This window comes from Daphnia carinata, chromosome 6, assembly GCF_022539665.2.
Source record: "Daphnia carinata strain CSIRO-1 chromosome 6, CSIRO_AGI_Dcar_HiC_V3, whole genome shotgun sequence".
NCBI classification, from domain to species: Eukaryota; Metazoa; Arthropoda; class Branchiopoda; order Diplostraca; family Daphniidae; genus Daphnia; species Daphnia carinata.
The window spans coordinates 8,179,593-8,201,336 of NC_081336.1; the positions used below are offsets into that span (position 1 = coordinate 8,179,593).

General features: G+C 38.5%; 5 protein-coding genes and 3 long non-coding RNA genes across 11 annotated transcripts in view; 5 read left to right on the top strand and 3 right to left on the bottom strand.

Moving 5' to 3' along the window:
- The first annotated feature begins 25 nt into the window (after positions 1–25).
- Positions 26–4,597, top strand: LOC130702573 (WD repeat-containing protein 35-like). The gene is made up of 14 exons (XM_057524242.2): positions 26–405; positions 475–737; positions 806–1,309; positions 1,387–1,669; positions 1,736–1,955; positions 2,033–2,122; positions 2,185–2,332; positions 2,405–2,618; positions 2,688–2,859; positions 2,915–3,251; positions 3,321–3,533; positions 3,595–3,963; positions 4,022–4,146; positions 4,205–4,597. Exons 1-14 carry the CDS (start codon positions 102–104, stop codon positions 4,371–4,373), a joined length of 3,411 nt encoding a protein of 1,136 aa, XP_057380225.1. The 5' UTR covers positions 26–101; the 3' UTR covers positions 4,374–4,597.
- A 549-nt stretch (positions 4,598–5,146) lies between these two features.
- LOC130702602 (heat shock protein 23-like) lies at positions 5,147–5,946 on the bottom strand. Its single transcript, XM_057524277.2, has 5 exons — positions 5,755–5,946; positions 5,620–5,695; positions 5,502–5,547; positions 5,338–5,447; positions 5,147–5,269 (listed from the first exon to the last, which is right to left on the bottom strand). The coding sequence occupies exons 1-5, from the start codon at positions 5,935–5,937 to the stop codon at positions 5,184–5,186; spliced, it is 501 nt and encodes a 166-aa protein (XP_057380260.1). The 5' UTR covers positions 5,938–5,946; the 3' UTR covers positions 5,147–5,183.
- A 678-nt stretch (positions 5,947–6,624) lies between these two features.
- Positions 6,625–21,744, top strand: part of LOC130702599 (alpha-crystallin A chain-like) — a 35,083-nt gene continuing 19,963 nt past the window's right edge. Inside the window, exons 1-3 of one of the 2 annotated variants that reach the window (XM_057524273.2) lie at positions 6,658–6,924; positions 6,978–7,211; positions 7,271–7,463. In XM_057524273.2, the coding sequence (XP_057380256.1) occupies positions 6,712–6,924; positions 6,978–7,211; positions 7,271–7,402 (579 nt within the window). In that variant the 5' untranslated portion in view covers positions 6,658–6,711 and the 3' untranslated portion in view covers positions 7,403–7,463. Of the gene's footprint in view, positions 6,925–6,977; positions 7,212–7,270; positions 7,464–21,744 lie in introns of those variants that run through there. The other variant, XM_059495566.1, reaches the window with a different exon arrangement.
- Positions 8,580–9,387, top strand: LOC130702624 (uncharacterized). The gene is made up of 4 exons (XR_009004374.2): positions 8,580–8,922; positions 8,981–9,063; positions 9,154–9,179; positions 9,266–9,387. It is a non-coding gene; the product is annotated as an uncharacterized LOC130702624 (long non-coding RNA).
- Positions 9,750–11,055, top strand: LOC130702622 (uncharacterized). Its single transcript, XR_009004372.1, has 6 exons — positions 9,750–9,867; positions 9,926–10,063; positions 10,196–10,366; positions 10,429–10,515; positions 10,585–10,725; positions 10,820–11,055. It is a non-coding gene; the product is annotated as an uncharacterized LOC130702622 (long non-coding RNA).
- Positions 11,109–11,925, top strand: LOC130702627 (uncharacterized). The gene is made up of 4 exons (XR_009004377.2): positions 11,109–11,270; positions 11,332–11,559; positions 11,621–11,752; positions 11,857–11,925. It is a non-coding gene; the product is annotated as an uncharacterized LOC130702627 (long non-coding RNA).
- The window catches only part of LOC130702601 (alpha-crystallin A chain-like), a 47,643-nt gene continuing 41,173 nt past the window's right edge, over positions 15,275–21,744 (bottom strand). For both annotated transcript variants that reach the window (XM_059495567.1, XM_057524276.2), the window contains exon 7: positions 15,275–15,287. In XM_059495567.1, coding sequence (XP_059351550.1) covers positions 15,282–15,287 — 6 coding nt within the window. In that variant the 3' untranslated portion in view covers positions 15,275–15,281. The remainder of the gene's footprint in view (positions 15,288–21,744) is intronic.
- Positions 18,770–21,484, bottom strand: LOC130702581 (carotenoid isomerooxygenase-like). 2 transcript variants are annotated; one of them, XM_057524257.2, is made up of 12 exons: positions 21,409–21,484; positions 21,124–21,348; positions 20,971–21,058; positions 20,761–20,907; positions 20,542–20,686; positions 20,100–20,462; positions 19,845–20,027; positions 19,530–19,755; positions 19,409–19,470; positions 19,286–19,328; positions 19,169–19,224; positions 18,770–19,110 (listed from the first exon to the last, which is right to left on the bottom strand). In XM_057524257.2, exons 1-12 carry the CDS (start codon positions 21,437–21,439, stop codon positions 18,937–18,939), a joined length of 1,743 nt encoding a protein of 580 aa, XP_057380240.1. In that variant the 5' UTR covers positions 21,440–21,484; the 3' UTR covers positions 18,770–18,936. The 2 variants fall into 2 exon arrangements, with proteins under 2 accessions (XP_057380240.1, XP_057380239.1); XM_057524256.2 differs by having other exon boundaries at positions 18,771–19,110; positions 21,124–21,459.

Consider the following 21,744-nt stretch of genomic DNA (forward strand, 5'->3'; position numbering starts at 1 on the left):
GGACAACTGTACATGCATGTTTGATCACATCTCCATGGTTACTGCTCCTTAACGAACAAGTGACTATTGTATTCAAACGGAAGCTTGTAAAGTACAAGAAGATGTTTGTCTACCTTAGTAAAAAAATAGCCATACCAAATGGCATTCCCTTAAAATGTATTGCATGGGATAAAGAAAATGGCTATTTAGCATGTGGTGGCGATGACGGCCTTCTAAAAATTGTTCGATTGGAATCGAATCAAAATGCGGTCAATTCAGGTGGCCAGGCCCAATCCAACCTGTCCGCCAATCAAACATTGGAGGGCCATAATGGATCTGTTAGCATAGCAGTATGGAATGAAACCAGTCAAAAATTAACAACCAGTGATCAAAATGGATTGATCATTGTCTGGGTATTTTTTAAAGGTTAGGCTTCATAGTGAAATAGATTTGAAAATATGGAAGTATACAGATGGCTTATTTTTGTTTGAAAAGGGACCTGGCACGAAGAGATGATCAACAACAGAAATAAGTCTGTGGTAACTGGAATGACATGGAATGGTGATGGGCAAAAAATCTGCATTGTCTATGATGATGGAGCTGTTATTGTTGGCAGTGTTGATGGCAACCGTTTGTGGGGACGTGACCTGAAGAATGCTCAGCTAAGCCAAGTTGACTGGTCACCAGACTCGAAAATGATATTGTTTGGCTTGACAAATGGAGAAGTCCATATATATGACAGCGGAGGAACATTCATAGTATGTATTTCCTTTAAACATAGTGATGTAATATAGCTAATATCTTTTTGTTTCACCCTGATTCATAGATGAAACTAAATCTGGAAGCACCATGCAGCCTGATTGCCTTGAAATGGTTCAAATATTCAATCTATCCAGAAAATCCATCTCTGGCTATACTATTCAGTAATGGAAAACTACAATTGATGAAAAGTGACCAAGATGAGAACCCAATCATAGTTGAAACCCAACTAAAACCAGTAGACTGCCAGTGGAATCATGATGGCACCATTCTGGCTATTGCTGGCCATTCTTCAGATACAAATCCTAGCCCAACCCAAAACACCATCAATTTCTACTCACCACTAGGAAAATTGATACGAACCATGAAATTGCCAGGACACCAAATCACTGGTTTAAGCTGGGAAGGATTCTCTCTTCGTTTGGCCTTTGCTATCGATTCCTTCATCTACCTCGCTCAGGTCAAACACGACTACATGTGGACCTGCTTTTCCAACACGCTCGTCTATCATTTTCACAAGCGGAATAAACCAGAAAGCTACGTCATGTTCTGGGATACTAAAAATAATGAGGTATTTGGAAACTGGTTTCTTCGTTTTTCTTCATGCAAAAGTGATACAATATTATTTTTTTTACATTCGTGTTGCAGCGTTACGTGAAACAAGTTCGACAATTTATTGGGACTGCTTCCTGTGGAGACCATTGTGTTCTAGCTACCAGACTTGATGACGAAGAGATCCAAATAAGCACTCAATGTGACTTTGGACTTATTCTTTGCAATGCTTTAGGAACTCCAGTGGACAGCAAGTATGTAAGCTTGGAACCACGCTTAGTGGCCATGACGTCCAGCCACGTCGTCACGGCTTCTGGGAAGAGTTTCATGCTCTGGCATTATCGAACACCTCGATCTCAAACTACAATTGATATTGCAGGTTAGTTCATATTAAGCGGATTCAATCTATGATTTTTAAAAAATTACAGCCTAAATACTGTTCTAGGAATTAAGCGAGAAAGCAAGGAGAAAATCTATAGTATAGAAACCTTTTTGAGCGGTGAACATTCGCTATCCTGCCTCACAGCACGGGATAATGTGTTAATTTTTGGAACAGACTCTCGCAATCTACTTGGATTTAATCTTAGTTCCTCAGCTGTTCAATACGTTGGTGATTTTCAACTTAGCTTTGAACCGACAAAGATGTCTCTCAATTCGAACTGCACGTATGGCATACTTTTCATTTAATTACATAAAACAATTTAATGAACACAGATAACACGTAACTTTTAAAACACTACAGGAAATTGGCAATTCTAGATCACAATGGGGTTTTGCACATACTTCAGCTTGAAGTCGATGGAGCCTCGTTCACACTTGGCAGTATTTTGTCGTAGGCGTTCTCGAAAATACTCGAATTTGCAGTACCATCTAATCTGTAATCGTGTTTTTCAGGTTTGAACGCCGAGATGTTTGGGACTTGTGTTGGGCGATGGATAACCCCGAATTGTTTGCGTTGATGGAAAAGACACGCATGTACATATTTCGTAATTTGGAGCCAGAAGAGCCTGTTGTTTGCTCCGCACATCTTTGCCATTTCAAGGTGAGTAATTCCACGAGCGTCTATTGTCAAAAGTCTTTTGAATGATCGTTTTGTTTCTTTTATATCTCATAGGATTTAGAAATTTTTGCCGTCTCTCTCGGTGATGTACTGAAAGACCCTGAAAATCCATCGAAAACAGACTTGGTAGCAATGGAAACTAAATCTTTAAGGGATACTCGTCACCTGTTAGAAAAGGTTGGAACCAATGAAGCCTATCAGTTCGTCGAAGAAAATTCACATCCGCGATTATGGAGGCTACTTGCTGAATCGGCTCTTCAGCAATATGGTTAGATTCATTAACTCGTTTACTATTAGGCAATTTTATTTAATCGCTATTTACTCTTTTTATTTAAAGATTTACAAGCAGCTGAATCTGCTTTCGTCCGATGCGCTGATTTTGCATCGTTACAATTGTTGCATCGCTTAAAAAATCTTCCCGTTGGATCGGGAATAATCAAAGCAGAAGTAGCTGCTTACTTTCACAAATTTGACGATGCTGAAAACATCTACTTGGAAAATGATAGAAGGTACATTGGGATTTGATTCTAAAAGACAAGTAGTTTCATACGATTGAATTTATAGGGATTTGGCTATGGCTCTCCGACGCAAACTGGGAGATTGGGCTCGAGTTTCCGAGTTGCAAAATGCAGCTACTACGACTGATTTGGAGAACAAGTCTACTTACAATCAAATGGGCAACTTCTTCTGTGATAGACATCAGTACGCGCAAGCCGCTCGCTACTACAAGCTGGCGGAAAACAACGAAAAGCTGGTCGATTGCTACTACAACATGGAAGACTATGAAAATTTGGAGAAACTGATAGATTTGTTAGACGAGAGAGATCCTCTTATACCGAAAGTTGCCTCTATGTTCACTTCGGTTGGACTTTGCCAACAGGCTGTTCAGTGCTACCTGAAAGTAAGTTGTCTCAATCAACTTTGTTTATCTTTTATATCCTATTTTGTTTTTCCTACGTATGATCATTAGTGTAACCAAATGAAAGCAGCGTTGGATACTTGCGTCGCTCTGCATCAATGGAATTTGGCAGTGGAACTCTCGCGGCAGATTCAAATTCCGGAAATTGCTTCTCGTTTAGTCTCTCATGCTGATCGACTTTTAGAGCACGGGAAGATTTCGGATGCCGTAGAACTCTTCCGCAAAGCCAACTGCCACAGAGAGGCTGCCAACTTACTGTTTCAAGTAATTCTTTGCTTTCTTTTAATTTTTACAGTAAAGTTTAATGACTTTTTGTATTTTACAGGTTGGGGAACAAGCAATAAAAAAGTGGAATGACCCTTTAAAAATTAAAAAATTGTTCGTTTTGGCTGCCCTACTCACTGAAGAAGCCAAAAACGTTACGACACAAAACTCGCTCACTATGGAACGAGTTTCTAAATTTCTAGATGCGCCATGGCGTCCTGCAGAAGCTTGGCATTACTTTATATTAGCTCAGCAACAGTTTCAACAAGGCAAACTTGTCGCTGTTATGGCCACTACCATCAAATTGCAAGATTATACCGATATCCTCGATGAAGAGGCTGTGTTCTCCATGTTGGCGTTGGCTAGCGCCCTCAACAAGTGTTTCAACGTCTGTTCTAAAGCTTTTACTTGCCTGGAATCTATTCCTACCGTAAGTTGTGATAGAAAGCAGCATTTCCAAAACTAATCTTTAGACGCTGTTTTATTAGCTTAATCCTGCCGACCGTGAAAACTATAGCCTTCTAGCATTGGAGATTTTTACGAAATACCCACCAAAAGATGGCCGGTCTAGCAAGATTGAGTGCCCACACTGCAGTACGGATATCCAAGATTGGTAAACCAAAGATAAATAAGTAGATAATTTCCATGTTAGTCAATTTCATTTTCCTTAGGTCGAACAGTTGCCCAGAATGTAACAATCGATTCGCAAGTTGTGTGGCGACTGGAAGGCCTCTAATGGATACTTCGTTGATTTGGAGTTGCCGAGTTTGCAAGCACAGCGCCGCAGAGCACGACGTTCTAACGAGAAATTCTTGCCCTCTTTGCCACTCTTCTATTTAATACTGCTAATGCCCACATAACATGTTAAGATTTTTAATCCGTCCAGATATCTATATCGCCTGTGTCTCAGATCTCAGAAATGGAACGTACCGTTTCTATTACTCCCGTAATGATTTCGACTGTATTAATCATTGCAAAAGAAAACACACTATTCCGTCCGTACCGTTGGTTTCCGGTTTTTCATCAAATTACAGCATGTAACTATTTTTATTTATAAGGTTAACTTAACGTTTTCCACTTCAGGTAACGAAGAAGCTCCTTTGAAAATCACGCGATTTTTAAATTCAGTTAAAAAATGATGCTGTTTTTGATTGTTTGTCTGCCTTCCGTTAGCCCAACATCCAAACTAAATTCTTTTAGTGTTGATTGGAGAGTCAAACAACTTCCGATAGTGGCTACCCCACCAAAGCCTACCGCTTATGTCTCGTCGGATGGCCGATGTGCTTAAAGGTAGTTAAAAGTTCCACTTGCATCTTTTCTCCAGAAATTGAAAACAGGTACAAGAATGGGTTTCTAACATCCCTTCGCTGCTGTAAAACAAACCCAAGATGTTACGCGTGCTTGTTAAGGCTTAGGCATAATTCCGGTCGTCAAGGTAGTTTGTATTTCAAGCTCACATTCGGTTTACGTCTTACACGAACATCAGCCCAACACACGAAAGTAGAAGGAGTTACGCGGAATGGTTAACAAAAAAGAAAAGAATCAAGGTTCAAGTGGAAAAGGAAGAAGGAGAAATCTAGGAACGATTATCTGTACATCTTCCAGTATCGTTTCTCGAGTATGTAGATTGGCTGCAGCTCTGTTGGGATTCTAAGTCCTTTGGGGAGTTGGGGTTGGTGGATTGGCCGACCCAGCACTACCGGTCATGGTAATCGGAATAACGCGTTCATTAGACCCTGCAATGTCAGCAAGGTAATCAGCATTATTTCTATGCTTTTTGAAGTTATTTACTACACAAACTTACCTTCCAGCATCATTTTCGGTGCCATAATGGTCAAAATACCATCAGGAGACATGGTGGAAGTTACGGAGTCGGCATTGACTCCTCGAGGAATGGAGACTCGGCGGCGGAACCTGAATCGTAAGTGAAATTCAGTTTGTTTCCAAACAATACTTTAACGAACATACTCTCGCGAAACAGTGCCATATTGGTCGTTGCGTTCTTCATGTTTAGCTATATGAAAAGGAAAAATAATCATAAGTTACGAGATTTCCACATTTCAATGTGCCAAGGAGACCAACTTACCATGAACGATGATGTTATTGTCAGTTGTCTTGACGGAAATTTCACTGGGATCGAAGTGAGATACATCAACCATAACCTGCACGAGAAAGACAGGTCAGTAAGAAAAAAAATTTTTTACATCATTAATGGCATAACCTGAAACGATTTGTCGTCTTCTTTGACACTAGACAGCAGCCTTCCAAGTTCCCGATCCATACGACGGAACGTTTGTCTCATCGACCGCGGAATAATATTTCGTCTATTAAAGAAGGGATCGAACGTTTGAAGTGACTGGAACGGGTCCACCGTATCGAAATCGGTAAATGGTAAGAGCGACATTTTTCTCTAAACGTAGAAACATGGAAAGTAATTAGGAAAACGTCGTTGCACAATCTCAGAAAATGAAAGCACCGAAATCTATCGTTAAAAAAAGCCGGAGTGAACTTTTACGTAGAAAAGATACAGATGATCAGCTAAGACTAGTACCAAACAACTCACTGACTGTCTAGTATGTTCATGGCTTATTTATACGTTCAACCGTCCAGCCTGCGAGGGTTCGACGTCACCTTGCGTGCTGTATGGTTGCAAAAACTCCAACGAATGTTTTCCTGGAAAGCAAAAAAAGCGTTCCAGTGAATTGGAGACTTAATTATCGCCTTCCTTTCCCACCCCTAACAAGTTGTAGAACCCCAACGCTTTTTACTATAGCAATAATTCTAGAAATTGCTTGAGTTTTTTTTTTTAGCTTGATCAAGCAAGTTCTAGTATTAGTATCCAACCATTCCACCCTCTTCGTTATCACATAAATCACGCTCTAACTAAACGGATCAAACCGTCAAGAAAAAGGATCTCCCATGTGAATTTCGTTGTACAGCAAATGCCATTTCCAACAAACCGCCTAAGTTAGCGTGGATTAACAATTAACGTTTGATTTGCGATCCTTTTCTGGAAAATTCGACGTTTCGTTTTGTTTCGATGTTTCGATATCCCACGAGTATTGTTCTGGTTCCGCTATAAAACCCCTTGAAAACCATCTGAGCCTCAGTCGAGAAGATTGGCAGATTGAATCAACAGTTTTTAGAGAAGAAACATTCCCGTCTTCTTACACTAATCATGGCTCTCTGGAGTTACGATCCTTTCTCCGACTACTATTCTACCCCTTATCCTCGTGATACGTGGTCTCTTCTTCAACAAGATCCAGTGTCCCGTTGGGTGGATTCGCCGTTTTCTTCGTTCTGGCCGAGAGATTTGTTCAACATGCCCCCCATGACGACGAGGCCCTTCCAACAAGCCAGAGAAGTCGTCAGTGACAAGGATAAATATCAGGTATATAGTTGTTTAACGTTTTGTTAGATACACGTAATCATTTTTCTCATTAGGTGAGCTTAAACCTTGGAGATTTCAAATCGAACGAGATCAAGGTGAAGTTGGTGGACAGAAATCTGATGGTCTGTGCAGAACACGAAGAAAAGCCTGATGACTATGGCCGTATTTATCGTCATATTAGACGCCGATATCTCCTCCCACCGAATGTCGACGTTGACAACTTAAACGCCACTTTGTCAGATAATGGTACACTAGTCGTATCTGCACAAAAGAAGGCCATCGAAGCGGTTAGTAGATACTTAGAAGTTGCTGCTGGTTTATTTTAATTTGTAACAATCTTGTTTAGGGGAAGGAGCGTGAGATCGAAGTGAAGCAATTGCCGCCGCAACAAACTTCACAGTCTACTCCGCAAGTGACTCAAAAGGCGGAGCAGGGGAATGTTAATATACCAGTTACACGCGAAACAGGCAAAAGTTAAGGTGTTGGGAACTCGGAATTTCGAGAACATCCATTATGGTGGGGTAAGCTGAAGATGTTTTGTTTTTTTAGAGTTGACGGCACCTGTAAAGGTTTTTTTGTTGTTTTTTGTCACTTTTCCTGTGTTCTTACCTTCTTACATTTTATTTCTTTATTTCATTACTAGACAATACATGTCAGATGTGTTGGAAGTAAAGATAACCCACTGTAGTTTTTTCCTGGTTGACATAGCGATCTTTGTTTCTCAGTGGTTGCTTAAAGTGAAAGAAAATGGAAACCTCATGTTGTAGGGAAGGTTCTGGCTAAAGGCTTGTTAAAAAACTATTGCACTTTATTGAATTTATTGGGACGGAATCTGAAGCGAAATATGAATTTACATTGAACCTTGCTACAAAATATTTCTAAGTGTCAAAGGTTGTCTTTAAATGATACGAAAATATGGCGTTTAGTATTTTGTCACTCATGGCATAATACTGTGAACACTCAGCCCAGTTGCGTTTCGTTCTAATATTGTGATAAAATTTTCTATCACATGGCAGTAATGGGTGTGACATCCAATAGAGCAAGTGAGCCTGGTTGCCCGGACTACTATGTGACCACTAGGAGAGGGGTAGCCTATCTGACGGTATATCCCATAGCGTGGTATATGTCATGGGGTACACAGCCACTAGGCGTGGGGTACCTGGAAGTGATGCAAGCGATACACCGTCGAGCTTCCAAGGCAACTGAGGCTTGTTCCGTGGACCACCACGTGGCCATTAGAAGTGGCATACAAAGCCAGATCCGGGGGATAGATTGCCAACTTCCCAGGCCATCGCTCGTCTGTTGAGCCATGACTAGCCCTCTATTATATAAACGACAGTTTGAGAATTTTCTAAGTGTTAACAGAGATTTTGTGTTATGTAGCTGATCGAAAGTATTATATCAGTCGTAGCTCAATGGTAAAGCGGCGGCATGGTAAGTCAGAGGTCTAAAGTTTGAATCACCCATGGACGTAGTACTGATTTTGATGACCATTTTGTGAAAAAATGGGTAAATTTGAAGAAAATCCAAAATTTACAGCCAAAAATAATTTTTTCTAAAAAAAAAAATCCAGGAAACATTTTTGCAAACAAAAAATTTCAGGATTTCAGGTTCAAAGAAAAAAAAAAGGAGGAAAAGGAACGTTCTTTGTTGACACGGAAAATGGCGCTGGAGAAGCGGGTCGGAGACAAGTGCCATATACGCGAAAAATCGATTATTGATTTAGAATGTGACAAGTTACTCAAAATGGCTGGTCATGGTAAAGTTGGTTACTCAACATAACTGATTGTGGTAAGAGCACTAAAGGTATTGTTTAGGTAAAAGGAGGGAATTTTAATTAATTAGTTTCACTAATCCTAATGTGACGTATGACTGATAACTTATTCATCCTAAACACGTACAACAGTTTCATTGCAGAGCCTTCAAGTAATTGTGAAAGGATATCTTTTCTTACTTTTAGGAAATTTGAAAGAAACGTTTTACACAAAATTGTGGATGGTGATATTCATTTTCCATTTAAATGCTTTTATTTTTGTTAAAATATTTCTTTCTTTAGAATTGTTTACTTTATCAAACTGGATATTCAAAATTTAGAAGAAAATTGTTAGTCAGTGGAGCTTGCAGTTCTGAAGCATATTGGTAAATTTGAAGATAACTAACTCCAGTTTAATCTAGTACCTCTGGAAGCTGAAATCCTTCTTTTTTTTTCCAAAACCTAATTATTAACAGGGAAGGAGTCATCCCCTAAATTATGAGTGAGAAGTTCCAAAAATCAAAATGCAATTGCTGATTTTTGACTGTAGATCATTCAGGCGTTTCACTAATTCTGCTATTCTTTAAGTTTGCGTCAGGTGGCTACTACTTTTATGGGGGGACATGGTCTGGATAGGAACGAGCACTTCTGGCCTTGCTTTTCAACCTCTTATCTATTGAATCAATATTAATTTGCTTTTGGAATATGAGGTCTAGTATTTCATATTTAAAAAATAATATTGTTACAGGGATGCAAGGTGTAGATGTGAATTTCTATTGCTAGCTTAGGATTTTTGCATTCTAGGAGGAGCTGCCAACTTGTTGGCTGATTGCATTTCTACGTTTCAAACCAAATTAGCATCTCCATAAATGAGTGCAAATATTGGGCATCTCTATATTGCTTGTGTATTTCTATAGCTTCATTTTATTATTCTGGATCAATTGTAACCAATCTTGGGTTGTCCTGACTGTTTAGTTGATGTTCAACCTTTAAGCTTACATGGGAAGTGTTCCTTCCTCAGTTAAACTTGATAGTCTGAGTTTGCAACTGACTTTTTTTTCTTTTTTCTTTTCTGCAATTCCTTCAGGAAATTCTTATTAACCGTCAATATGATGCAATACTTGGATTGGAAGTTAGGGAGACCTGGCGGAAGTTATTGGGAGACGTGTTCTGTAAAGAATTTTTTTAATGTAAGTTTTATGAGCAATAATTTTGGTAATAACCATCCACTGAATATTCAACATTCAGGTTGGTGTTTTTCCCAACATCCAACAACGGCTATTTAGAAAATCGTTTGTACTTCTACGAGATGGTGGTTGCAAAACATAAGCGTAGCAGATTTCTTTTGTAGAGGGATAGAAGCAGATAGCTCGGATGTACCAGATGGTAAGTTGGTACATAAGTGAAAATAGTTATATCAAAAATTTTAAAGCCCAACATTTGAGTGATGGTGACACGCACGCGTAAGACAGTAGAGGAAGTCTTTGCTTCATTGTATAATTATTTATTATCTTCCAGGTATCTAATTTCAGGAATTTTCAATACTCAATATTTGTTCAGATAACAGATACAAATTTAAAAAACAGTTGATGGAAAATAATGGTGTTGTGTTAGTGCTTGAACTATTTGGGAACTTACTTGTTCCGTGCTATTAACTTCCTTGTAGACAGGAGGCCAATAGCCCAAAAGGTAATTTGATTGATCAAAAACTGCATAAATAAATTTATATTTCTTTTATTTTTCGGGTGTAGACCATGGATTGCTGATCTGTCATCTGAGGTGGAATTCTACCTGACAGCACAAGTTAGCCAAATATCATTTTAGCTAAGATTCCCTAGGTAAAATGACATTATTCTTTCCCTGAATCAGTTCACTAACTAGTTAAATATATTTTGTATCATTAACAGTTCCACATGACATTCGGAATTCTTGAAAAATAGCAACTGACACCTGCAGATCAAAGTAAACTTAAGGTGGATTATATATTTTAAAAAGGAACCAGTTTAGAGGTGAACGCGAGAAAAATCTCAGCACGAAGTATGCAAAAGGTATTTAGGCAGATTATCGCACACAAAAATAGTCAAATTTAGTTAGATTGCCTTCATATTTTTCTACCTGACTATTAACTTGAAATGATTTTAGGTCAACCACTGTTATGTGCCAAAACGTATATATGCGCCAAATCCAGGAAAGAAATACTGCCAAGACTAGTAGCAGCTAAAATGGGTGACAACACGCTTATCATTGCATTCATGTATGGTCATTATATCGTATGCCGCATCAACGAAAAATTTCAATGTCATCTCTTTTTTTTTTTTTTTTCCCTTTCTTCGCTTTTAAAACTTACGTTTTTTGTTTGACAACTAGATGTCGCTGCTGCGCCTGTTATTTTTTTCTCACCTTCTGGTACGTGTAACCCGTGTGCGATATCTCTTGACTGTTACGTTCCAATAAAAAGTTTAAGCTTTTCAAATCGTGTGCCATCAGCTATAAAGTGTTGTTATCCGTTTCTTTGTTTTTGAAGTGATCTTGTGATCGGATATGCCAGCTGTCAAATCAAAAAATTTGCAACCTTAATTTTGCCGATTGAGAGGTATTCAGTTTATAGTTGGGCAATCTGATTCCAATAGCCATGTTTCTGCTTTTACAAGTAGCTCGTGGAACCTAAATTGCTAAGGAAGCTAACTGGAGAAAGGCTATGAATGTCACAAATGCTATAGATTGCAATTTCATCTTCTCGTTCTGCTACTCGTCATGTCAGTTCAGATCTGGCAAGTGCACCGTATATTGGGTTGTCAACCATTAAACATCACCATTTGAGCAATTCTGTTGGCATTTCTACCGATGCTGTCAAGTGGCAGGATGTTGTGTTGAGTGATGAGGTATTACACTCATGTTTTGTCAGTCTGTATCAGATTGGCATGGTTCTGCTTTTATTTCTAGTCTGTGGAACAGAAAGTGCAAAGGACGCTAAGCCTGAAGGAAGGATACCACTGCTGAAAAATATGTTTGTTTGAAATCGTCAAGTCATCAAGTCTTGTTTTTCTTATATTCCTGGCCGGCTCATCATCTCATGTAAGATTCAGTCAGGTTAAATCAGTCTGTTTCTCTAATTTTTGTTGCCAATTATTTACAACCATCATTTTAAAAGCCTCCCTTTTCATTTTCTAATTTTGCAGCCAACACGTCCTCGCCTCGCCTTGCCCGTCGTCGCCTCGCCTCGCCCGTCTTCGCCCCGCTGTTACCGCGCCCGTCATCCGTCTTCGCCCCGCCGTCACCGCGCCCGTCATCCGTCTTCGCCTCGCCCCTCGTGCCCTCTTCGCATCGACCATCGTCCCCTCTTCGCCTCGCTCGTCGTGCCATCTTCGCCTCGCCCTTCCTGGTCGCTTCGTGATTGCCCCTTCTACGCCTCGTGGTCGCCTCGTCATCATCTGTCGTTGTGGTATCGATGTATTTTGTCATTCTAACTAACCTGTTGGCTGCCACCCACGTTTATCCCCTTTTTTTTATAGCTTGTTAGGGACGGGCCGCGCTGTTCTGCTCCATGGTTTATCTGCCATGGGGTGGAGCAGTAGCAACTGCCCAAGATTCGCCGTATGGCGCTTTAGGCAATGCACCAAAGGGAATCCCTTGATCGGTGCGATGATGTAGACCGGGTATGTGCATTTACGTAAAGGTCTCATCATCGCGTCAGCCCGGACTGTCGGCGGACAAGTCCCCTTTGGTCGGGATCTCTCTGATCCCGATGTAGCTAGCGTAGTTTTAGTGGCGTGGCAGCCAACAGGTTAGTTAAGTGTTTTTGTGTATGCTTTGTATTGTTATGTAAAATGTATAAATAGTGGTGGAATTGTGGGTGGATGGAGGGACAATAAAATATCTGAAACGTATTTCAATGATGTGTTTAATTATGTTTCGTATCACAACTTAGTTGGGAATCGAACCCAAGACCTATAGCATGGCAATCCGACGCTTTACCGATCAGCCATCTCTGATATATATATGTCGCCATGCATTGCTAAAATAACCTTGTTCGCATTGCATAGGTCGATAGGCTACAAAATATTTATATATGCGTATGAAGGCAATTCATGCCCTATCTGTAGGATGCTGGCTTGGCATAATTGGAGCCTGAGGTTCGAATACCAGGTAACATGTAATTGTGGTGCAAGTGGTATTCCAAGAAACTCTCTATTGTGTAACGGAAAATATATTTCAAATGAATTTACAAATTTTTTTTTTGGCTATCACTATGCATTTTAGGCTTTTATCCCTTAAGGATGTACTTAATCTCACTCTATCGGAGATGTTCAAGAGAGCAGAATCTTTTTAATGGTCAAATTATACTTTTCTTTTTCAGATCCATAGACTTTTTATTATTATTTGACTCGATTGGGAATCGTTCCCTAAACCTTCAGCATTCTATGCTGATGCTCAACCATTGAGCTATGAGTTCTCACGTAATGATTTATTTATTTCCGTGTACATTTAAGGCACTGTCTACAATAAATTCAGTGAAATAAATTACTTAGCAGTTTGAAATCGCCTGTTTCAGGAATCGAACCACAGAACTCCGGTTTAACAAGCTGGCGGTCTACCATTGAGCTACAAATAATACTAATGATTCATTTTTAGTATCAAGTCATTTTGAGAGCAGTTTTTGGACTTAGCATATTTGAAAGATCACTTAGCTGACTATATATGACAATGGATTGAGGAACCCTGTGGACAGTTCCCATTGTTTGGTTGATATTTGTTATTGCACCTCTGCTGAAATATATAAACATTTATAATTGCTAAACAAACAATACATACTAGAATCATGGTGTGATTTCAACCTTTGAGCTTTGCTCTGCCGAGCAGACACTATATGATTGCAATAGTACCCTTACTTGTTTTCAATTTAGGGTACTTAAAAAATGAATTTGCCCTTCTGAAAAGAAAAAGACGGTTTAAACGGCATTCTTGAAACTGAAAAAATGAGAAGGGTACCCAACACATTTTACATCCCTGCAAAATACTTATTCTGACACTTTCACTGCCCTTTTCCCTGTTATCACTTTAAACTGCAAATGAACACATGAAGCTCTTCACTGCAACTCATGTGGAGCAATGGCACAATTTGTCTAGAAAAAAATGTTTTTCAACGATTAGCATGTTATCAAATGTAAGATGAATTGTTGCTTGTTTATGACCATATTCGTCATCTTATATCTGTCCTATATTCAAAGATGAAAAAAACTACATGAGAGCAGGTAAGAAACAATATATAACCTAACTTACACTTTTCAAAGATTTCTTTACTTTCTGCCCATTGCACGGCTAACATTACAAATGATATCTCACAAGGCAAATAGCGGTTAGGTAAAGAAGCTGCAAAATTTTAATCACGCGGCGTATTTAATATTGATCAAGAATTAAAATGTAAATTCAGATGGTTCGACCTCTCTTCAGAATCACTGACATTACGTTCGACTGCCTGCTAAAGGACCTTGTTCTGCTTAGACTTGCTCCGCACAATGTTTTTTCTGCGTGTGCGTAGCAGTATATAGTCAGACCCTTAAGCTAATTAGTTCATTTTAAATCATTACATGTTTTGGAAGAATCATCATTTTTCCTCAACAATTTTAGCATATTTAACATGCATTGTTACTATTGTCCATTTTCTACTAGTTTATAATTTGTTGATATATCATACAATCATTATTTTACTGTTCATTTGTTTGTTACCTACTTAGCCATATTGATGTACGTCATTGTATACTTACCATACCATATTGGCAATTGTAGTATGATTGCACCTATATGCAATTAAAATTATATTATTACTTTAATGATGCAGTACTGGTAAACCTTTACCAGTCCGTGCTATATACAAAATTTATGTTTTTAAATGTTCACGCGTTACTAGAAACTGGTTTAAGACACCATACTTTTCGCTAGAATAGCAGTTAAATAGAAACACCGAACAAAGATTACAACAACTTATACATATAAACACTAAACAATCAGATTTTTACCTTGTTAGGTTTTTTACCTAAAGAATCAATTATGAATATTAACAACTCAAATATGTTCCCTTTCAAAAATTAACCTAAATTAATAACAATCAACCTATCCATACATAAATTACATCACCCCACTTTAACACCAGTATATTTCATTATCAATATATTGATGAAATATGTTGATGAAAGATAACTACCATTACGTTTTCTGCAAACCACCAGCCGCGTACAGGTTAATGCTGCTCTCCCCATCCGTAGGGAAATTTGATGCAAATCAAAATCGACTTCCATGGTATGCTATGCATACAATTCATTTAACTAGGTTGCATTATCCATGTTCCTTATTGATATCAACAATCCGTAATGTAAATTACGGTTCAAACAGATTTTCTTATCCAGACAATTCCTCAGTAATTTGTCATACATCAACAGTTCCTAATATAAAACTTTTAATTTTTTACATATTTACATGTATTTCAAGCAGATTACCTTGTCTATTCTTGTATCATCATATGGTTCACATTTTACATCTCATTTCCTTTGGCCACTGTTGTCAAGTTAATTTCCATCCACAAATAACCTAATAAAGACATAAAAACTTATTTAGGCTCATTTAAGAAATCAGAAAAATACCCTTCATACCTTAGTAACAATCAATAAACAAGTGGTTATCTGAAAAAATCAAACAATTTACATTAAACATCTAATAATATTTTCACCTTAACTTAATCATACAGATAATGATGTCCCATACCGAAAGGAAAACTATGAGAACATATCATTTACCTGTTTAGTTTACTCATGGATTAAGTTTTCTGCCCAGCATCTAGCCATGTCAGATGGGCACAATTGGACTCATTCTTCAGATGTGTTACACCCCAAACGCTTCACGGACGAGAAATCTGCTTCATACTGTCAATATCTGAGAAACCGCATATTAAACCAAACGACTCAGCCAATAAATTTCGTATTACCTCACTCCATTCTGGCATTGTATCGCGATTAATACCATCCACCAACGGATGGAGTCATCTGCTCACGATCTAAGCATACCAGTTGTAGCGCAATTGCTCTTTGCTTCAATTACTAGGGAACTATACTTCATCCGCGATACACCAGGCTACTCGTTAACATCCACTGCAGGAAATGCACCTACCGACCTTCTATTTATCAAATACGAAATGCTTAAATACACGGAAAACACTCATTTGTTCTATACACATTAACAAAACACCTAAACGAGAAGGATATAATAATCTCCCACCACCTGTCCACAGATTCTAATATAAATATCTAACTAATTGTCAACAGAAATTTAGTTTCTAACAGTCACCCTCAAATGTCTTGTATAGGCTATTTTTGAACCATAGAAAAATACCTTTTGGACTCAGTTCCAATTAAAAAGCAATCTGAAATCATTGCATCCTAGTTCACAATTTTTTCACCCATCTTACAGATAATATTGTTGCACACCTAAAGGGAAAAATACGAAAAACTATCATCTCCTATTTTTATCTAATTACCAATGGATAATGTCTGCTGCTCAGGCTTTTATCATACCAGATGGGCAAAAGTGGTCTTCAATTTCCATAGGTCAATATTTTGCTGCAACCCAGAGACAAGGTGGATTACTTCATGCAATTCATGCTGTCGATATCTGGTGAACTGCAGAGAAATAAAAATAGCACTTGAAGTTGTGTATAAATGTAATATCAAAAAATTAACTAATTAACACCAATCTAAAACACCACAGCTTAACCTCGAGTTAGTCTTGATTGCAGAACTTTTTTCACACATTGTCAACCTCAGGTTATTTTGTAAATATAAACCATTAAGTAAAACATGATTTTTTTTTGGTTTGATATCCCTCTTCAAAACCAGCAACATATGTATGAACATGATATCTGGTGGTGATAAACGAGAAGCCACTGCTATTGAATTGTAGAATAACGAAATTTGGAAATAAACGAAGAAAACTATGTAACCAACCAACTAAGAATGATAGACCACTACCATTCTTGTTTTTAAAGAATGTAACTATATAAATCAGGACTTACAAGAATGACAGCATGCTGACATCTAATACATTGTTAACATCTAATGTAAAAATTAATACAACTAGGCAATTTTTAAAGCTAAACACTTTACCTGGAGTTCGTCTTGATTGCAGAACTTTGTTCACAAATTATCAACCTCAAGTTATTTGTCCAATATAAACCATCTAGTTGAACTTTCCTGTCGAGAATACCACACCCAATAACAGAAGTGCTGACCTGAAGTAAAGCAATGCAATCTTCAAAATTTCCAACCAAAATTACATGGTAAAGCACCTAATACTAAGAAATAAACATTTATTTAGACTATTTTAGGTTTGTAAAATAATACCTATTCGACTACCAGCCCCAACCAAGAAACAATCTGGTATCAGTCAAACTTCTACATAAGTTCACATCAAATGCTAAATCAATATTTTCAGTTTTACCCAGTCCTACAGATCATGCAAAATACCCATGGGAAAATCTAGGTTATTCAATAAAAGTTAACAGTATACCTGAGTCAGAAGAAATGCTGGGTATTCACCACATTACTTGGCTATTGTGCAGTCATGGGAAGCCTTTGTAATTTCAACTAGGTTGTGTAGAGAATTTCCTTTAATGAAATCAGCAAGACATGGTGTGAACTTCAGTTCTGACATTGATGAATAATATGCTGCTGATGTTGACTTGTAGAATGACAAAAAGGTAAACATGGAGTGCTTAAATATTGTTACCACACATGCACAAATTATACCCAAATGGGAAAAAAATACTTACTTCTACCATGGACGAGAACCAAATTTCAAAAGGTCGTTGCATCATGGTGCCACTCGCTATATAAGCTCTCCTCGTCTGAACGCTTTCGACGACAGTGTCATCGCGTGGTAAAAAAAAAAAAAAAAGAGCCGGTTTTCGCCATCTGTTGAGCATTTAAGATAGCTTAGTAAAGTAACCTAGCTTTAGGACTTTCATCAATTTTTATTGTCACTTGTATTCTGATATATATATGTAGCTGTCCAACTTGCTAGATTAGAATCGTATTCGAACCTACAATTAATTATATTTTTGATTGATTAATATTCTATTTATCTATTATAATATTTATCTCATATATAAATATATATTATCGTCGATACCCACACCCCTACTATAGCTAACGTTTAAAAGTTTGTTGTTTCTTTAAGAGGCATGGCTGGTGGAACTTCTGCTGAACTGTCGGATAGTACCAGTGGCTTGGATCAAAGCTTGGATAGAACACTTCACAAGTATATGGGATAGATAGAGGGATAGGAACAGAAGTCAGGCAAGATAGAGACAATCAATCAACAAGGTAAATTGGTTATCTTTAGAGTATTTCAACATGATTTTATTATTTTTGGCATAATAGGCTGTTGGAATATCATTGGTAGCCTGAACAGTGTTTGTGCTCTTTCCAATGTCAAGTGTGTCAGCAGCTTTTCTGCAGATAAAGAGGATTGTTAATAAGGTAGGGCCACTTACGACATATTTTATCTTAAAATCACACTAGAAGCTGTTCGCTGAAATCCTGATGTTTCGTCAGTGATCCCATTCTAAGCTGAGGTGGTAGTCAGATTATCGTTGAGTCAACATATTTAGGATCGCCTCACCAGGAACGTAAATGCCTTTAAACGCCATTTTACTGTTTAATGCGCCGCTTATTTGGTTTTCCATTTTTCTTTTTGCGTTCCAAAATCTAGTTTGACCGTCGATTTCCTTTTTTTTTATCGTTTGTAGAACATCTAGCTTGTGCGTTTGACATTTTATTTTGAAATCCGTTTTTATACTCATCGTCTCGTGTTTGGGTGATTGCGAATCTCAGTGAATCGTTGTCGTTTGCTGCCACAGCTGTTATTTGCCTTAAAGTGCTTGCATTTAATCCACAATTTGTTTTTTAAATCTTTTGAGGTCAGTGACGATGAGTGCTCCATACTTGTTAAGAACTTTTTCAGATTAGGTTATTTGAGTAAAAGCTTTTTTTTTGTCTTGTTCAACGTTGAACTCTGTCTATTGAGATGTAAAGTAACTTCGTACACTAACTATCGTGCTCTGGCAATGCAATGGCACTAAAATTGAAACAAGTTTGCTTTAAAAAATCGCGATAAAGGATGTCGGCTTCAGAATTAAAACTAAAATAGAATGAGCATAGCCATTTCGATCAAAATGGCTGTCTGCTGTCAATAGTGATGGAAATTTGGACTCATTTTGTGGCTGCGAAATAACCATGAAGACATTTTGGAACAGGGCTAGGAGCCTGAAATTCCGTTCGCCCCATTTCAGTGAACGTAGCTGCGTCGAGCACTAGAAGACCTGTACGATTTTCGTTATTCCCGCCCCATATCAGTGACGACAAAAGAACTCCATCGTCTTCCGCCTGTTAGTATCATCGAAGGGTTAATAGAAACGCAATTGTAGCAATTTTTCCAATTTACCTTAGCTTCAGGATGTGGGATAAATATGGGCTCCGAAGCGTAAACGTTAGGTTCCGCTATTTGTCATTACCGTTAAATTAATTAATAGTGAATTGCAACTTTGTTTTAGTAACTTACCCCAAGTCCGACATTTCTTCTCAATGGTATCCACTTTGATCAGCTTTTTAATGATTAATAAGGGAATTAAAGAGATTAATGGCGCAAATAAAATGGAATTGAGAAAATGGGAAATCATCTTACAGTGCCTGGATTATCCGCATCGACGTCGGATGAAATAGCGTAAAAGTAACGATATGATTTTCCTATTCAAGAAAATTGTTGTAAATTGCGCGTTAGGTGAAGCTTTTCAGTTGAACAACACCATTATAAACATTGTAGTTGATGGTGGGTGTTTCGCATCCCAAGGAGCAAAGTTCGTCTGACTGAACGTACACTGCCGAATCGTCATTGATCCAGTGAGCTTCCGACAATGAATCTGCGTACGTATTCAAATTCCCTTTGATTCCTTGTTTTGGGCTCAGCGGCAGAACAAACCGTTTCGGTCTGCCTCTGAACATTGAAGCGTAGTTTGGGTCACTTTGGGCGTTCTATTTTGAAATGTACTTTCTGATAGACTTGAGTTTTATCGGCCACAAATAGTAATGAAGCTGTGAATATTTAAAGTACTTAAACTTACCTTCAAGGCTTCGATGTACATACAATCCAACATTTCGGCGTTTGCATAACAGCAAATGTCAATAATGAGGTGATTGTCGGCTTCGAAGGCATTGACTGTATGTAGAAAGAAAAAAGCTTCCGTCACGTACTGCGTCTGTATTTCCATTCCAGTTGTGCGAGATATTACGCGAATTCTCGTTTTCTATAGAACGTGTAGACAATTAGCTAGACAAATTAGTTGTTCTTTCTAACGTATGCAATTGACGTTTTGTACCTTCTCCGGTCGCCATTTTAATGCGTGAACGATTGGTTTCCCTTTCAGTAAACTACCCAAAATCGTCTTAAAAGAGACGGTCAATGGCTGTTCGATCAGAATAAAGTAGGAACTCGTGATGGAGAAACTGTGCATGTAACTTGGCTCTTTAGCTGAACGGCACGGAATAGTTGCAACAATGCGTGCCCTTTCGACAGCATTCAAAATCCCTTTCTCGTTGTCTGCGACTGGTGGATAATGGATGATGGCATAGTTAGGCCCCTTTGATCCAATTTTCTGGCCAAGCTGGAAAGCTTCCCCGTTCTTTGTAAAATGCGGATGAGACGATTGATTAATGACTTTCATCCTGTCGTGAAGGTTTTCCTGTATCAAATAACACGGAAAAGATTTTTGCGTTACTGTTAACCTATTGATCGTAAATGAATATTTTTCAACAACTAACACGCCCTGTAGTTTCAAGAGTTATAGGGTCAATTCGGTGAATAAAAGGCGTTTCAGCGAAAGCGTATAGTTCGTCCCCCAATGGGTAAACACTAATCATTGCGTTATCCGAAACCACTTGATCCAAAACGAATAGCGAGCTAATCCTGTTGATTTCGATGAAAGCAGATGAAGGTATAGTAACGATCAAGTTAAAGTTTAGTGTAACAGCTAACTCTACCTGTGGAATATTGTTTTACAGGGATCGGGAGCCGCGGGAGTTGTAAATTCGGGGACTAACAACTTCTGTGCAGCAGTGTTTTGTACGTAAGACGTAGAGTTGACATAGCGCGTCTGGTATGTTACGCGTCCATCCCGGACTTTAAACCTTTAAATGTATAACAACGTATTGAAAAAAACTTTGTAGATTTAATTGATTAGGCGTACGTACAGATGCAATAGACCAGAAGCGTCAAAAAGGTGATTGACGGTTTGATGGCCAAAATTTTGTTTTCCAGGTCCGTTTCTGTACAAACTGCCTGCAAAGGTATTCATTGAACTATAGTAGTACAACTGCATAATGTTTAATAGCTAGAGGAGTTACCATTGATCCAAGTAGGAATAGCTCCGGTGGAAACGCCTTCGAGTGGTGTGATAATTTCCGTTTGACAGGTCCTCAACCAAATATTCAAATCACAATTGGGATATGTAAGTGGAGGATTTGACTGGATTTCGGCTCCTGTGCTGTCCGCAGAATCGGAGATGACAGGAACTCCATTTGACTCTTTCTTGTCAAGATTATCAGCTTGATTGGCCGCCTTCTTCTGTTCTGCGATCGACCAAAAATGTAATTTTGCACATATAAATTTCATTGTTCCGTCACACAAACTCGTTTTAGTAGTTGCTGCAAGCCCTTCCATCGTTGGTTTGACTTGAACGATTGCTGCCAAAGAATTGCCTTGCTGTCCGACCGATCACGACTTTTATATTGTAGCCCCCATGTTGGAAAAAGACGCGTCTCCTTCTGGAACGAGGTTTGTTTTGTTTTGTTTTTTTATTAATTGTCCAGGGACTGAAAGGGAAGAGTCTGGCGTAATCCTTTCACGTGATCATCATACTCGTTTTTCTCTAGGCGGAAACCGTTCTTCGTTCAGCTCCATAATATTGGCACCAAGGTCGCTCTGCACGTAGCAAACCATCTCGTGTTCGTGATCTCTGGGCGCAC

Coding starts and splice junctions, on each gene's coding strand:
- LOC130702602 (XM_057524277.2), bottom strand. CDS start 5,937: ATGTCGCTCTTACCATTTACCGATTTCGATACGGTGGACCCGTTCCAG. Junction 5,448..5,501: donor TATGGCACTGTTTCGCGAGA/GTATGTTCGTTA, acceptor CTTACGATTCAG/GTTCCGCCGCCGAGTCTCCA. Junction 5,270..5,337: donor ACCGAAAATGATGCTGGAAG/GTAAGTTTGTGT, acceptor CTGACATTGCAG/GGTCTAATGAACGCGTTATT.
- LOC130702581 (XM_057524256.2), bottom strand. CDS start 21,439: ATGGAAGGGCTTGCAGCAACTACTAAAACGAGTTTGTGTGACGGAACA. Junction 20,463..20,541: donor CTCTTGAAACTACAGGGCGT/GTTAGTTGTTGA, acceptor TATTTGATACAG/GAAAACCTTCACGACAGGAT. Junction 19,111..19,168: donor TCCCACATCCTGAAGCTAAG/GTAAATTGGAAA, acceptor TGATACTAACAG/GCGGAAGACGATGGAGTTCT.
- LOC130702573 (XM_057524242.2), top strand. CDS start 102: ATGTTTGTCTACCTTAGTAAAAAAATAGCCATACCAAATGGCATTCCC. Junction 2,860..2,914: donor TACTTGGAAAATGATAGAAG/GTACATTGGGAT, acceptor TTGAATTTATAG/GGATTTGGCTATGGCTCTCC. Junction 4,147..4,204: donor AGTACGGATATCCAAGATTG/GTAAACCAAAGA, acceptor CATTTTCCTTAG/GTCGAACAGTTGCCCAGAAT.